At 35.9% G+C, this 18,448-nt stretch overlaps 1 protein-coding gene across 2 annotated transcripts in view; it reads left to right on the forward strand.

Moving 5' to 3' along the window:
• Positions 1 to 18,448, forward strand: part of LOC150097914 (uncharacterized) — a 156,961-nt gene that overhangs the window by 114,565 nt on the left and 23,948 nt on the right. For both annotated transcript variants that reach the window (XM_090405973.1, XM_090405972.1), the window contains exon 4: positions 9,187 to 9,321. In XM_090405973.1, the coding sequence (XP_090262099.1) occupies positions 9,187 to 9,321 (135 nt within the window). The remainder of the gene's footprint in view (positions 1 to 9,186; positions 9,322 to 18,448) is intronic.

Raw genomic sequence — 18,448 nt, forward strand, 5'->3', positions numbered from 1 at the left:
TTTTTGCTCAGTATGGTTTAACATATGTTATGTAAAGGTTTGTGATATTTGACAGTAAATTGTATCTGGAAGATACCGCGACCTCCGTTATCAGTATAGTATGGTTTAGTTGTTGTTGTTTTTTTTTATTCTTTGTTCAATAATTTCTAGATTGTAACTGAAAATAAATAAACCATCATGTATTACTGAAATATAGAGCCAAAGGCTTATTTGTCATACATGTCCTCTAGGTGATGTGCTTTACATTATTGAAAATTCTAAGGAAAGTGATCTGGAGCTTACTCCACCTTTACTACGAGTTGCCAATAAGGTTGCTTATGCTTGCATCTGCCGAAACTTTTAGTTTCTATATATTCGGCACGAAACTCAATATATATATTCGGCTATGAAATAATGTTGGATTCAATATCCACTTAATTTGTACCATCATGTATTATATTTGCAGTGTTTTTTTCTTTATGTTTTACTGCTTGTTTGCCGAGGTCTAGAGAGTCATTTTGCTTGTTATCGTAGAATTTATGCCGATAAGAAAAAACTAAAACTGTTCAAACAACTCTTGATAACTTCTTTTGATAAAAATATTGCAGCAAATAATATAGGTACAAGCATTTATTAAACATTTACTTTGCATTCGTATTTTATCTTTCCAAAAACAGTACCATATAAAACGAATTATTAATACATTAATCGATCATGGACGAATTGTAATTTTTACCATTGATTATTAGATTTTGATTAACGCAATTTTGATATATGCAGTAACATCGAGGGATTAATTAACTGCGTTAATCGAGGGATACCTGTACTCTATCTTCATAAAACTGGATGACTTTTTTTGCTCAAAGCATTATTTCTTACCTTTACGACTCCTAACATTGTATTTATTCCAAATCCTTCCCTACTATAGAATATTATTCATATGGAGCGATGCACTAAAGCCTCTAACAATGCTTAATGCCATCCAGAAGAGATCTGTCTGGTTAATTGGTGATTCCCCCCCACACACGCACCTTCACAGACTCACTCTATTTATTCATGTATGTTCTCTTTCCATCTTATCCCTCTTTTACAAGTACTTTTGTGGACATTGTAATGGCTACCACGTTCCACTTTCCCTTAGGCCTCTAAAATCTCTCTGTCACACTTGGTCAGTTTCATTGTTGTTGTTATTGCTCTTCCACTGTCACCAGTCATTCTGAAATATTTTCACTTTCTCTCCTTAAATGTTGATTTTCTCCAGTCCCACTTTCCTAGCTTGCCCATATTTATGAGCAACTGCTAGTCAGTATCTATTAACATTCCTGCTGCAAGCATACCAGACCAACTTCACATCCTCCTAGGTGCTTTAGAATAGACTTCCCTGTACAGTTTTTTCCTATGGATTACAACTTCCAGTTGTTCAGAATGCTTATCAAAAGATTTCTTCTTCTTGGCCACTTGCCCACACATGGCACTATTGTGCTATGGTTTTTACTGCCTTTTGTGTGTGTGTTGGGGAGACAGGGGTTTGATATTAGAACAAAATAAGAAGCATCAGTGCAAAAGAAGTGGATGTAACAGGGAATTAGAGAAATTGCACATCAACATTGCCAGCAAAGGTTGGTCGATTGGTAGATCCTTTGCTACTAATAGCTCAGCAAAAAGTTAAGCAAGTTTGAACGTGATTAGTAGTTGGAAGGTGATCAATCGTTTGATGCTGTTGGCACACTCTCCCTCGATGAGTCTTTGGACTCCCTGGAACATAATAGTAATAATAATAACATAATGCTGAGACTAAGAAGACCAAAACCAGTGAGATCCTTCTAAGTTTTATATTTAGGCACTTTGAAACATGAAAAGGGGGGTGGGGTTAGTGTCTAAAACTAAACATGAAAATAAACTTCATGAATGGGAGCCAATTTCAAGTAGAGTAATGTAGGCGCATTTTATAATGTGAAATTGGATAATGAAGATAATAAGACTTATTTGTTCTTTTGATTCCACAGTAGGTGTATTGAAGAAATAGAGGAATTTTGTAGCCCTTGGAAAGAACAACTGATATAGAGGGGGGAAAAAATGAGGTGGGACTAATTATTGACAGGACCTAAATAGCAGGGTAAGAGTTAACACCCAGGTATAAAGAACCGTTTTGAAAATTGTTAGAAGAGCAATGCTAATAATAGTGATAAGTACTAGCTAGATTTCAGCTAAGGGTGTTGACTGTATGGTCCCAACATCATGTTCAACATAAAAATGTTCATAATTGTAGTTCAAATGTTAATAGCAATGTCTTCAGATTGGTCCAGGATACAAGAGAGTATGAGGAATTTGAAATAGGAAGAGGAAAAACCACTTGTTGTTAGGCAAGATAACAATGAGGATCTCCGTTAAAAATGTGGGATAAAGTTTTAGAAAGAATCTCCAAGTTGAACAGCTCACAGAAGTGACTATAGATCCAAATATATAAATATTATTAGAGAAAAAAAAGGAGTTTAAAAACAAGAACCAAACTTAAGAGAGTGAAATGTGAAGAACGCGTTAGTTGAGCAGAGAAGTACATAGTGAGTATGTCTGCAAAGATAGAAATATAAGGCATCCATGGTGATACAGGAAGTTAAACAACTCCCTGAAAAGAAAAAGCATATTAAAAAGTTTCACATGGTAAGCCACCATGTGTCCATAGAGAATTTAGAGAAAAAAATAGCAATTTTAAGTTACATGTAAATTAATTAAATGAAAGTCAGGGATTTTCTGAGTAGCAGAATGTTTTGAAGACTACTTAAGATCCTTTCTTTTAAGCTTACACGGTGATCCGAATGCATTTTTGAAAATTATGGAGACAACTACCATGTTTGAATAAAAACTTTAGTTTAATATAACTAAAATCTACATTCGACATTTCGACCTTTATGTCAAGGTCATCTTCTGGAGCATACAACTATAGAAAACAAGCTACACTGCAATCAAACTGGTTTGTTAAAGTTACTGACCAACCGCTACAACAATTGTTGGCCTGACCTCTGGTGGGAAAAAAAAAATACATCAACGCTTTGTTCGTTGTAGACATACATTGGGCACAACAACAAGTTTATGTATCTATCTATATACATATATTAACATCATGATTATACATGTACATTACAGCCAGTTGGTATGGAATGGTTTCTAATACTAGCTGAAGATTGGCTAGAGTCCTGACTTATGCTTGATCTTATATATTAGGTGGGCTGAATGTGTGCCATCCAGATCCTTGGAATTTTCATGCCATCTTTGTTGTTGATATTTGGGTGGTTTATCAGGATTTCGCAGGCTTCCTTAAATTTCCTTTCATACCAGGTTTTTGTGTGGTGTAAAGAGTGGGGGCTTTTCCAGTTGATTTGGTGTAAGGTGTTGAGCGCGTGATCTGAGAGGCCTGCTTCACCATAATGGTTATATTTCATGTGTTCTTTCTTGCGTATAGGGATTGTCCGTCCTGTTTCTCGTCCAATGTACGGTAAGTTACAGGTGCAGCGGATGCAATAGACTCCAGGATGTGCCAATGGGAGGAGAGGATCCTTAGAGGAGCTGAATATGGTTTTAAGTTTAGTGGGTGGTTTAAAGGTGGCATTGAGGTTATAATGTTGTAGGATTCTGTTGATTTTTTTCTGATAACCCTGATAATAATAACGAAATCAGATAAAGGCAATGCCACTGTCGTCCTTGACAGGTCAACACAAACATACTTCAGATGAATCAACTAGTAGCCGATAACAACACATATAAGCTGGTAAATTATAACCCAACAAACAGGATAAAACAGAGAAACTACTCAAGTCCATCACTTCTTGGCCACCGGACATGGTTAAAAAACTCAAACCCCACCATGCCCCCCCCCCCAGAATATATGGGGTCCCGAAAATACACAAACAAAATGTTCCCCTTCGACCTATTGTGGAAGGAATTGACAGCCCCAATTACCACTTAGCCAAGAAATTAGCGTCGACACTCAAGGAGTTGGTAGGTCATTCCCCTTCCTACATAAAGAACACACAACACTTTATAAACATAATTAAAAACATAACACTTGACAAAGACAACCTATTAGTCAGTTTCGACATTTCTGCTGCCCTTTTCACTAATGTCCCCATCAATGACACAATTCTCCTACTACAGAACAAATTTCCGCCCGACATTACGGCCCTCTTTGCCCACTTACTACAGTCCAGTTACCTAGTGTGGCAAAACAAATTTTACCTACAAAAAGAAGGTATAGCCATGGGCTCACCACTATCCCCCCCAATCACTAACTTCTACATGGAAACCTTTGAACAAAGGGCTCTTGATTCCGCCACGCTAAGACCGACAATCTGGCTTAGATACGTCGACGATGTGTTTGCGATCTGGCCGCACAGGCGACAAACACTAAACACATTCCTTAGCCACCTGAACAAACAACACAAACGCATACAATTTACCATCGAAACCGAAAATTAAAATTCACTCCCGTTCCTAGACACACATCTTCTTTCAGGCAGTCTATCCTTCACGGTCTACCGAAAACTGACACACACTAGCCAATACATGCTAATTCATACCACCACCCATCACAAAAATATGTAGTCATTAACACCCTTAAAAACAGAGCTACAACAATTTGTTCTAACCAGTAATCCCTGAAACAAGAACTAAAAATCATCAGCGACACATTCATAAATAATGGATATAGCAAAAATACTATTAATAAAATACTCCATAAAACAACAACAAAAACAAATCTAGATTACAGTAAAACTATAGCCATCCCTTACATTAAAGGGTTATCAGAAAAAATCAACAGAATCCTACAACATTATAACCTCAATGCCACCTTTAAACCACCCACTAAACTTAAAACCATATTCAGCTCCTCTAAGGATCCTCTCCTCCCATTGGCACATCCTGGAGTCTATTGCATCCACTGCACCTGTAACTTACCGTGCATTAGTGAAACAGGACGGACAATCCCTATATATGCAAGAAAGAACACATTAAATATAACCATTATGGTGAAGCAGGCCTCTCAGATCATGTGCTCAACACTTTACACCACATAAAAACCTGGTGTGAAAGGAAATTTAAGGAACCCTGCGAAATCCTGATAAACCATCCAAATATCAATAACAAAGATGGCATGAAAATTCCAAGGATCTGGATGGCACACATTCAGCCCACCTAATATATAAGATCCAGCATAAGTCAGGACTCTAGCCAATCTTCAGCTAGAGTCCTGACTTATGCTAGAAATATTAGAAACCATTCCATACTAACTGGCTGGAATGTACATGTATAATCATGATGTTAATATATTTATATAAATAGATACACAGACTTGTTGTTGCGCCCAATGTATGTTTACAACCAACAGATAACACTAATAATAGGACACTCTAGCGTTGATGTATTTTTTTTTCCCACCAAGAGGTCAGGCCAACAATTGTTGTAGCGGTTGGTCAGCAACTTTAACAAACCAGTTTGATTGTAGTGTAGCTTGTTTTCTGTGTGCTCCAGTATGCACCAGAAGATGACCTTGACATTAAGGTCGAAACGTCAAATGTAGATTTTAATTATATTAAACTAAAGTTTTTATTCAAACATGGTAGTTGTCTCCATAATTTTCAAAAATGCACTACTTAAGATCACTTACAAATGGAGAAAAGAGTAAAACAAAAAGGAAACAAAAAGTGTATGTACAGATAATATAAAAGCTTATGGTAAGGATATTGAGGATGTAAAAAGAGCAAGCTTGATTTAGGCAGATTAGGAGGTTTCAAGATCTGATTTTACTTTATCATAAAATAAAGTATCTGAGGAAATTTCAGAATACGAACTCTGTGGTGTAAACGATACCTTATACGGAATTATTCATGGTTTTTATATATATTCAAACTGGATATTTTAATTGAAGGATGCACAGGAAAATGTTTTCATTCAAAATCAGGTTTAAATAGGGATGGTATAATCTACCTAGTGCAGGGGTCGGCAACCTGCGGCTCGCGAGCCACATGCGGCTCTTTGGATGTGAAGCTGCGGCTCTTTAGTTCCATACGCAAATATTATTTATTTTATCAAAAAAAAAAATTTAAAAATCGTTCTGAATCGATTAACGAGGATTAGGCACCGATTCTATCTCTCAGCCACTTGTACTCGCTTTTCACCGCACCCCTCCCCCGTGACACGCATCGTCACTGTCGTCAGTCCGTCGGAAGCTCTCGGAAGTTTATATGTTTGGCAATTTTCATTGATTTCGGCATAGCTGGGCATAACACCTTTATTCGTAAACTAAGTATCTAATATTTGCCAAAATTAAAAAAAAAAACTAAAATGTGCAGACTGCGCCGTGATAAACACGTTCTGACAAGTCCGTTCGTGCCAGTCGGCGATCACCGCACACGGGAGGCGACCACAGATGCGACGAAACTATGTACTTATAGTCAATCAGTACGTGAGAGAGTGAGACAAACAGTGTTTCGTGTCTAAATTATTTATTTTAATAATTAAATTATTAGAGAATTATTTATTTTATTTAGGTAGGTATTTTTAATTGGGAAATATCGTTGTAAAATGTTTTTTGATAAATTATATTTCATTATGCCCAGCTTCTTGTATCCGCTAAAACAGTACAAGATAGAATAGCTAAAATGTCTTCAAATGTAACATATTTGCAGGTGGAAGATATTCAACCTTCTTCTGCCTTATCACTTGCTATAGATGAGTCTTGCGACATAAAAGACACGGCACAAGTTGCCCTTTTTGGCAGGTATATGTCTTCCCAAGGTCCAAAAGAAGAACTTCTAGGATTGCTACCGCTCTCGGGACAAACTAGAGGGGAAGATATAGCGAATGCCGTGCAAAAATGCCTTGAAGACAATAAGATCTTGTGGCTCTTTAAAAACCTTTTAAAATTTTGTGGCTCTTTAAAAACTTTGAAATTTTGTAAATTGTAATTTTTGACTCTTCCGACTCAAAAGGTTGCCGACCCCGGACCTAGTGTACTGCTATCTTTGATATGGCATAGTATGATCTTTGCTATTCTTGCACCATTAAAACCATAAATCACCATCATCATCATCTGCCTGAGATTAGTTCTGCTAACACATTCCTGAATGTTAACATCAACTTCTTTCCTAATTGTCTCATTTTTAATATGATTCTGCTTGTTGATGCCATCTATTCATTCCTTCCCCTAATTTTTCTCAGAATTTTCATATCTGTGGATCTCTAGTCTTTAATCAACTGTTTTATTTTTAACTCAACTCTCAGATCAATAAGTTAAATTTTTGATTTAACTCTTGATATTTATTTTCTATATTCTTACCTCCCGTGACTTTTGTTTAGCTACTCTTACACACAGCTTAGCTCTCTTACATTTTTCTCTGTATTCTTTTAGGGTATTTGCTGACTTACTTGCTAGGAGTTTTTGATATGCTTTCTTCTTTTCCAGGACTGCTTCTTTAACTTCTTGGGTCCACTTTGGCGATCTTATTTTTGTGTCTGTGCAGACAACTTCACCATATACCTCCCTAGCTGAATCAGTCGATGTCTTCAGAGTTTGCTACTGAGACTCCAAGGTTTTGTTCTTGTTTTCAATTTGTTTCGTTTTTTTCTTCAATAAAGTTTGTATAGTAATGTCTACAATTTACTTGTAAAAGCTGCTCAACATTAATTCTTTTTAAAACTTTCTTACATATTGTTCTTTTTAATATGATATCCATTTTTGTTCTGCTTAGTACTAAGTAATGGTCACTTCCAATTTCAAATCATCTATACACTCTTGTATCCTGAACGAGCATGAAGATATCACAGTCAATAATGATGTAGTCAATTAGGCTTTTCTTATTTCTTGTCTTCTCTCCATGTGAACTTGCCACATCCTTATGTTCAAACATGGTATTAGTAATGACTAATCCATGTCCTGAGCAAAAGTCCAGTAAATACTTATCGTTATTACTGCTTTGCCCTTTTCTTCAAATTTTCCCAAAATGTTCCTATATGCCTGGTGGGATTCATTTCCTACTCTGCTATTCAGATCTCCAACAACGACCACTTGTTCCATTTTCTTTGTCTGCTGCCTGTTCTAATGACTCAAAAAATTCCTCCACTTCTTCCTTGAAGGAACCTTCTGTGTGATCATCATAGGCACAAATCTTACCTGTAGCATTCAGCATGGCAATTCCAGTACAATACTCATATTGTTTTATTTCCCATTCTGTAAATCAGGGTGGTCCAAAACACTGGCTGCATGCTGCCCTCTGTGATTTTGTGCGGCCACCTGTGGGTTTTGATTTTCACGAGCGAAAAAATAAAATAACAATTTGAACCGAATCTGTGTTAAATATTTTAATTCTATCAGTAATCTCGATGTTGGTTATTTTAATTGCCATTTTTAAATCACTATATACCCACGTGTTTTTCAAATATTAGATGTGTCGAAGAAGTGTTCTTGCATTGTTTTGTTCTAACGCACGTGCTCCGGGCACTGTGATTAGTTTGTTCAGCGCTATTGAGGTTGTGTTGCTGCTCACTAAATTACTAGATACGCTTTGGATGCGGCCCTCGGATAAATCTTTTTTTTTTTTTTTTAATGCAGCCCTCGGATTACCTAAGGCTGAGCCTTGCTGTAAATGATTACTGTGCAAGCTCTACTCCAGTCATCTGGTCATTCCTTCTGAGCCATTGTAAAACTTTTATACACTATGTTTGATCATTTCTGGTCAAATGGCATATACTCCAGCTACCTTTCACACCTCAGGTTCTTAATGGCTTTTCTTCCTCAAACATTGGTATGTATTTTTGATTGCAATTCTCTTGAATAATGTCTCGAATACAGTCTACCACCATTCTTTCGCTTCTTTTCATTAGCAATCTTTCAAAGTAATTACTCCAGACATCTAGAATATCTTTATCTGATGTTGTTGTCACCTTTATCATTTCTGATTCCTTTTGTAGTACTCTTTCCTGCATTTGCAAACTTTTGCAACAGTTTCTAGAGCATTGCGCCACTTCCTGATAATTATCTGAAAAATATGATAATTCCATTATCAAATATTTTTGAGAACTTAAAGCGAATAGATGTATTTTCAAAATACAAAATTTATGTTTAAAAGTTTCAAGTTAGCTGTAAGTAATGAATTTCAAGTGGCATTTAATATAAATTCAGCATCATGTTAATTTGAAAATGTTCTCTTACAGACTTGGATACATTAAGTGCCACAAACCTTGGTCTGCGATTAGTTGCCAGCACTGTGACATCATTTCTAATCTTGGCACTATTATTATTCATGATTCACCGACTCCGTCAGCGTCGACTGCTTTTGATGATTAGGCGTGAGTGGTAATTTTTGTATTCTTAATGGTAGAGTGGACTGTTAAGTATAAGACTGAGTTAGGATCATTGCATCACTTAAACTAGAATAATTAGAATTTGAAGATTGGAAACTTAATTCTCAGACCACTTGTAATAATTGATTTTATTGTTTTGCTGTTTAATCATATTTTAATCATATCACTTTTCTTCCTTTCAGAATTAAATTTCTTGAACATATTCTGACAACAGAAAAAAATTAGGAATTTTTTGGATGAAAAAATTGCCATGTATAGGGATACAGTGAATATTAAATTAATATATGCATACTTTATTACAGTGAATTATGATATATTAAAAATGCTTATATGGTTGATTTTCACTGTGGTGAACTTCTTGGAAGCACAGAATTGTTTGTCATAATGGAGAGTTTGCTATAGTATACTCCCTTCAGCATATACTGTGCCTATAAGACTTTGATTAGTAGTTTGCTATATTGGGAGTTAGCTGTATGTACTAATTAATTTCCCAAATGCTCTCAGAAATATGATTTTTGTAGGAACTGTTTCCATTCAGCACACAGAGTATGAACCTCCAGCTAATGTTAAAATAAACATTAGTCTGTGTCATCATAAGCATAACAAATTAACTTTTCTTTATTTTTTTTTAAAGCACGGTAAAGCTGATTTGTAAATATTGATTAGAATATTGTTTTTTTAGACATTTTGAAATTAATTTTAGAACCCATATTGGAAATGTGCATGCAGCAGTATTTTGGACATAGAAGAATTAGCACAGGGGGAATTCACCATAGACATCAAACATAAAAGGAAAGCCAAGGGAACTGCTGGTGAATGCCTCTGAAATCAAACACATCTTTATAAGAGTTTTATTCCTCAAATGGTAAACATCATCACCTCTTCTGGGAAGCCATGCCGAAAAGTATGCAGAGATATTTGAATAGAAATAATTGATATAAGCTGATTGCCATATAATTTTATATATCACTATAATCAAAGATATGGAGTTTGGCTATCTCTGCCATTTACTAAACTGGTTGGTATTGTAGCTAGAATTTGCTGGTTTTCAGAAGGAAAAAATCCTGCCCACTCTCTGTGAGACCATCTAATTTCCCTTCAGCTGAATAGGTGTTTTAAAGGTTCATCCTGAAAAGTATTTGAACTTGAGCCTTTCCACCAAAATTGCAAATGCTATGGTCGGAGTGACTGGCCATTTTCCCACAAGGCTTTATTTAGCAGTCAAAAAATCAACATTCATTAAACTATGTGTGTGTATCTGACAACATGCTTGAACACCATTATTGAGTTCTGAATATCTAAGCTGTCTATAATAGTGATCCCTTCAGAGTTCATCTTATTGGTTCAACCCTGTAGAAGACTCCAGAATTTTGGATAATAAAATTGATAATTTTGTTAATTTGTGCAGAAATAAATAATTAATAGATTTTCACTGTATTTATTTCTTCACAAATTAGCAAAATTACAAATTACATCTCAAATTAGCAAAAAATTTGAATTAGTTTTATTTCTAGGACTGGTGATCCAAGTTTATAACGTCTATAATCTGTATAATATAATACTCCTTTTCCTAAAATTAAAATTTCAAAAATTAGAATAACTTTGATGCTTTTTTTATTTCAGGTTGTAAATTAAAATTTTTGACGTCTCAAGTTGCTTTTCTTGGGACCTGAGAACAGAAAGATTCAAAAATTTCCCTGAATTTCGTCTCAGGCGAGAAGTATTAGTAGTAATCAAGACTAATTGTAATGCGATTAATATTTTAATCTTAATTTAATATTAATAATTCATATGGGTTGTCCATTGCTTGTTTGTATTTCATTATTTTTCTGTAAGGTACATCCTTTTAATGTTTTGTCCTATGTACTCTTTTTTTTTTACATCTGCACAGTTAGCCTAGTGGCTATGAGCTTCGCAACCATATGCCTGTGGAAGAAGTGTCCTAGGTTCAATTCCCGTTGACGACGTGAGGAGCTTAAGGATCGTCCTCAGCCATAGCGAAGTTAGCCGACCTTGGGCATGAACAGCAGGATTTTTTCCACCAGTTTATGTGGGGTTTTTCATCCCACAAGTAGGCAAACCGGCCCTGTGAATACATAGGTTACAGTCATAGGATATAGTATGGCAAGGAAGGTAACAGGCACCTTGCTCATAATCATTTCCCTAGTATGGTAGTATATAGCTACCCCCACCATCTGTATGGTTGAGGGAATAGAACAGAATAGATACTCTTTCTTATATCTGGGTTTTATTATTTTAGTAATCATGTAACGAAAAAAAAAATCCAAACAATATTCTTTGGTTAAATGATTTATCAAATTTTAATAATATTTTATACTGCACAATTTTTATCCTGCTTCCATATACTAGAACAGTGTTTCTCAAACTTTAGATATCCATGTACCCCTGCTTAAATTTTCATTATTGCCAAGTAGCCCCTTATCAAAATAATAATAATAATAAGTACTAAATAAATAAAAAAAAAGTATATTTCATTGTAAATGTCTATTTTATTTGAATTTAGATGTATATGTAAACAAAAAAAAATATGTTTTATTTTTAATAGAACATAATTTATAAAGATACTATAAATTTTTTACTTAATTTAAATAATTTATCAACAATGAGAAGAGTGAAATTACTTATGGTGGAATAAAATTTCAGAAAAATTTGGCTCTATAGTTGTTAATTTCAATCTTAGATGCGGTTCAATATTTGTAATGTGGTTCCTCTTCTTCGCCTTAATATTTACAAGGGCCGAAAATCAACTTCGCACAGATATGAACTTGGAAATGGAAAATTGAACCTTAGAGCTTTATCTGTTAATTCAGGAAATTCTTTCTATATTTGTAGCCAAAATGATGATAACATATTCTCATTGTATTTATTTTTTAGGAAACCACTAGAAGTTAGTTCTAAAAGTTGTTGTTCTTCTATTGGCAACAGGCATAGATTTATTGATATTGAAAGGATGACTTATCACTCCATATTAATGTTCAATTCAGGGAAATACTTTTCTAGATTCATTTTTAAGCTTTGTAAATGCTGCATGATAGTAAGTTTCACATCATCATCCATTTGTTCATTTGAACTTGCGAGCAATTCATGAAGCAATGGAAACGTGGCAAATCTCCCTTACCAACCCATTTTTACCATAACTTCCATCTTTGCCAATGGAGCATTCACTTTATCTTGGAAATTAAATAGAAATTTCCTTGCCTTGTAGAGACAAATTAAGATTATTTAATACAATGAATATATCTGCCAGGTATGCTAATTGACTGAGCCATTTTCATGTAAATGTTTTTCCATTCAAAATTTTCATCAAGAAAAACTTGAAGTTCATTCCAAAGTTCAAATAAATGACTAAGGACTTATTACTATTACTATTATTACGGGCAACTCCAGGGAGTCATTAGACTCATCGAGGGAGGCCCCAAATCATATTCATCACAACTATTTGACATTCATACAGTATCTATCATACCTCGCCTTAAACTCATTCACTGTCACAGCATCCACCACAGACTCAGGGAGCGCATTCCACTCATTCACTACTCTAAAAGTAAAGAACCCAGCTCTAACACCTTTATTAACCACACTTTTGCCCAGTTTCCATGGATGTCCCCTAGTCCTCCCACAACCAGCCCTGTTCTCAAAAATATCTTCTGAATTAATTTTATAGAAACCCTTCAGTAATTTGAATGTCTCAATCATATCTCCCCTCTTCCGCCTATCAACCAATTTTTGCAACCCACAAATCCTCAACCTGTTCTCATACAGTTCATTCCACAGACCTGCTATCATCTTGGTCACTCGCCTCTGGATCCTCTCCACCTCCTCCCCATCAAGAAGAAACCTAGGTGACCAAATCTGAGCACAGTAGTCTAGATGGGGTCTTATCAAGGCTCGATAGAGAGGAACAATAACCTGCTTGTCTCTGCTTGTCAACGTATTCTTCAGCAACCAAGTGATTTGATGAGCTGTTTTGGTCACTTTTGCAATGTTTCCCCTAAATTTCAATTCCCTATCCACCAACACTCCCAAATCTCGTGCCTCATCAATTTCCTGGAGCAGGGTTCCACCAATGCAGTAAACTGCCGCCAATCTTTTCACCCCAAAATTCATAACCTTACATTTTGCCACATTAAACTGACATCCATTCTCCTTAGCCCAGACCTCCAATCTATCCAAATCATCCTGCAAAATTTTGACGTCATCTGCATTCACTATTGCCCTACCCAACTTCGCATCATCCGCAAACAAATGAACTGTTCCTCTCAGATCATTTCCTATATCATTTATGAACAAATTAAACAGCAGTGGTCCAAGAACAGATCCTTGTGGCACACCACTAGTCACAGGCCGTCTTGTGGACTCTACTCCCGAGTAAACCACTCTCTGATATCTCTCCGTCAACCACCCTCCTATCCATCTCACCAACCCTATGTCCATTCCCATATGCTGCAATTTACTGATTAGAATTCCATGTGGAATCCTGTCAAAGGCCTTGGCAAGGTCCAGTAGACCTTGCCAAGTTCAGCCCTTATCCAGTTCAGCCGTCACTGTGTTATAATATGTGAGCAAGTTACTGAGGCATGACCTACCCTTCACAAAACCATGCTGTCCCCGATACAGTATCCCATTTTCTTCTATCCAATCTTGTATTTTCCTCTTGACTATTTTCTCTAAGACCTTGACAATGATTCCTGATATGCTAATCGGTCGGTAATTTACAACAGCAGTCTTGGAACCACCTTTATGCAGTGGAACTATTTTCCCCTCTTTCCACCCGCTCGGGACTAACCCAGACCCGAGACTCAAATTAAACAAAATGGTCAAGGGTACTGACAATTCTTTAGCTGCTTCTCGTACAACACGAGCTGGTATACCATCCAATCCCACAGATGTATTGACATTGAGGTTATGCAATAGACTACTCACCTCTGCTTCATTAACCACAATTCCTGTATAATCTACTGGTTTATTCGTTTCTGCAATGTCACCACCTGGATGATATACTTTTGCAAAGTGCTCACTCAGTAACTCAACTATCTCAACTGATTCAGTTACCTCCCTACCATCGGCATTCTTTAAAATCAATCTGCCATGTACATTTTTCCTTTTACTTGCTACATATCTAAAAAACTGTTTAGGATTCTCTTTAGCCTGCATGGCCAATGTTCTTTCGTAATCCTTTTTTGCTTTTCTTACCACACTCGTCACCCTTCTGGCCTGCGCTTTATACCATTCATGTGCCTGCCGGTCACCCTTCTCCTTAAATTCCCTCCATAGTTGTTTCTTTTTTTGCAACTCAAGCTTAATGGTGTTATTCATCCATTTAACCCCTACTTGATTTATTATTCGGACTCTAGGTATACAGTCAGTCATTGCTTCATGCAAGCACTTCTTAACTACCTCCCATGCACTATCAACTTCTAGTCCTTGCAGTTGTACATGCCATGGCACTGAACCAATCACACTCCTAAGCTTGTCATACTTTCCAGCCCGATAATTCCACATGTACCCTGTCTTAATTGAAAATTCTACACCTTTAGCCACCTCCCAAGTTAAGACCCTATGAACACTCTCACCGATTGGTGGCAATGTGGTCATATTTGTTACAGCCAAATCCTCAAATGTAATTACTAGGTTAAGCACTCTCTGACCCCTAGTATTTTCCATTACATGCTGTCGCAGATAGTTATCCCTTAATAACCGCATAAAATCCAGTTCCTTCCTCCCGTGTGTCCTCTCCTCACTCCAATCAATGCGACCATAGTTGAAATCTCCCATAATAATCACCCTCCTTCCACCCATTTCTTCTATTTGCTTTTGCATACTGTCACCACCATCTTTTCCATCACCTGGTCTATAGCAGCACCCGATTGTATATTTAGTTCTGCTAGCCACAATCTCACACCAAATGGCCTCAAATGTGCTCTTTTCTCTATCCTGCAATTCAACTTCTATTCTCCTTGGCTGGAGCTCATCAGCTATCATCAACAATACTCCTCCCCCCATTTTATTCTCTCTGTCATTCCTGAACACACTATACCCATCACATTCAATCCCACTAGTTATATCATCTACAGTCAGCCATGTTTCACTAATACCTATAACCTGTGGTCTGGAAGTGCCAACCATGGCCAAAAACTCTTCTTTCTTGTTCCTAATACTCCTAGTATTAGTGTACATGAATTTAAGACCCCCAACCCTACCTTGATGCCTTATATTAACTATCCCACTCAGATTTGTTGTCCTTATTTGCTCTGGCATATTATATTCATTCTTACATTCAACTGCCTCCATAAGGACTGTATCTCTACTCCCCCCCCTAACAAATCTAGTTTCCCTGAATTTGCACATCCACTACATTCAGCAACACTTTCTCAAGTCTTCTTACACCGTAACCATTCAAATGCAAGCCATCCATCTTATATAGATCCTTTCGCTCATCAAACTCACTCCACACATCCACAAATTCCACACCACTCGTCATACATAACCCACGCATAAAGTCATTTGCAATTTTAGCCCTCCTTTTAAACATTTCACTGTCATACCGTGGCAAAAGACTAATCATTCTAACTCTCTCACTCTTTTCTTTTGCTACCTCAAACAATTCATTCAGGTCTTCTATCATTTCCATTTTATCTCCTTTCAAATCATTTGTACCTGCCACAACAATCATTTCTTTCACCCTTTCCTTTTGCTCTCTAATAGATGCAGTTACGTCCTTTATGGTCGCACCAGGTTGGTACGATTTTGTCAAATCCTCTACTAACACACCTCGTACTAACGAGTCTCCATACAGCACTCTATCCTTCATTTTGTTCATGTTCACATTCATACGTCTATTTTTCCTGTCATACCTTTTATTATTGGTTGGTTCATTCAGTGTACTTTTGTTCATGCACTCTAGCTGCTGTTTTGCTCTTTCTATCGCACTATTCAACAACGCGATCTCACTGCATCTATCTCATCTTTTTTGTTCTCTGAGAAACCATTTATACTATCATTCACACTTTCTACATTCACACTCTCACAATTTTCATGTACAACCTTGCCGTTTCTTGTCATATCCCTATTTCCTTCATTCTGAAGGTTGACAAAAATATCACACTCACGATCCGAAATACACTTCAATTCCGCATTCTCCCTACATTTTCTACACACATTCAATCCTTTATTATCATCTAACCACACTCCGACTGCACTCCGCAAAGCGTACATTTCACAGCTAGTACATTTTTCCACAAGAAAGCCAATGAACATCGGTATGGAAAAGAAGCTATGTATGATTACTTCCCATTTCTTTGCAAAGTTGAGAGAAAAGTCTGGCATTTAGAGAACAGCCTTTAATGTAATTTCTGATTGTTGCAGCTTCATCCAGAACTTTTTTTAGGTCTGTAGAACATATGTGTAGCCAAAGCCTCACTGTGTGTGCAACAGCTTGAATTCTTGAAACAAGCCCTTAGATCTTACCATGGATTTTGCTCCCTCCATGTTTATTCCAATACAATTTTCCAATCAAGCTTGTTTTCTGCATAAATGTATTTATATTGTTGAATATTTCTTCTCCTGTTGATATTCTGGCAAGGGTCAACAAAATAAAAAGGTCATCATGAAATTTTTGATTTTTTTTCATACCTAACAAACACTAGAAAATTTACAAAATTTGCAATATCAGTGGATTCATCTGGCTGCAACACATAATAACGACTCTTATGTATATCGGATAACAATGTTTGTTTTATATTTTCAGCGATTTCAGTGATTCTTCGATAAACAGTACTATTTGAAAGGCAAATCCGATCAAAAGACCTTTTTGTATTATCTCCAATCATAATTTCTGCTATTATTTTCGCTGCAGTCTTGACCAGTTTCACCAGTTGTTTCCGCTGCACCACTTATTGCTATTAATAGCGGCACACAATATGAAGCTTCTAAACTCTTATTTTCACCTCCTGACACAATCGACATCATTTTTTGAGAGATTCTTTTACATTTTTTAGTTTATTTTGAAAAAATTCAACAGGCTTGTCCTTGTATTCTTTATGTTTTGATTCAAAATGGCAATTTAAATTAGATGGTTTCATGCTTTCATTTTTTAAAGTTTCACCACAACTGACACATAATGGAATAGGTTCGTCTTCATTTCCCATCCATGAAAATCCACATTTCAAATATTTCATATTGTACTTTTGAAGTTTTTTCATCTTCTTCCTAGTTGGTTCTTTAATGATGTCAGACAACACACACACACTTATCAGTTTCATTTGATCCAGATATAATATCAATGTTTTTTTGTTGCTTACAGCTACTTGTATCTGCTATATTGCTCTCTTTTGTGTGTTTTATAAATCCAGTCTTTAACCAATGATCCATACTTAAGAATTTGAAAGCTAAAAATATTATATTTATTATAGGTATTATAACGTCTGTACATTATTAAAGCAATTATGTCACTGCAAAAGTAGTACAAAACTATTAATTGTCATTTGAACTAAATTTGGAATATGATCAAATAATGAAGCACATTGATTATTATATGCTAAACTGTTTTAATTACATCTACTAATGATTCATATAATTACTTTTTTATTAGTCGCTATTGTACGCTCTTTACATTGTTGCAGGCTTACAACGTAAATTTCATATATGAAGCTGAACTAAGATTCACGAGTGATCGCCTGCAAATTTGCAAACTATTCAAATGAAGCAGTTATCACGATTTGAGTAGGAGAATTCATACGTAATATATAATTTATTAAGAAATATATATGTTTAAAATAATTATTTTTTTCTTAATAATGATTCCATTCATTAATGAAGCATAGCCAAAAATTGCCACTGTACCCCCCTTTCACATACCCCTCAGGAGTATGTGTACCATACTTTGAGAAATACTGTGCTAGAATAAATAGAAGTTCGTGTTTTTCAAGGTAGGTTCTCATCTTGTCTGTTCTTCACTAATGTTTGAATAGTTGCTTTATTTCACTAATATACTTCCAATCAAATAAAGAAAAACACTTCCATATGATCTTTCAAGGCATTAATACAAGCATTACTGACATACACACTTACAGACATCAGTTAGAATCCTCCA

Source organism: Typopeltis vanoorti, chromosome 16 (assembly GCF_054136105.1).
Source record: "Typopeltis vanoorti isolate ZY-2024b chromosome 16, IOZ_Tvanoo_1.0, whole genome shotgun sequence".
Lineage (NCBI taxonomy): Eukaryota > Metazoa > Arthropoda > Arachnida > Uropygi > Thelyphonidae > Typopeltis > Typopeltis vanoorti.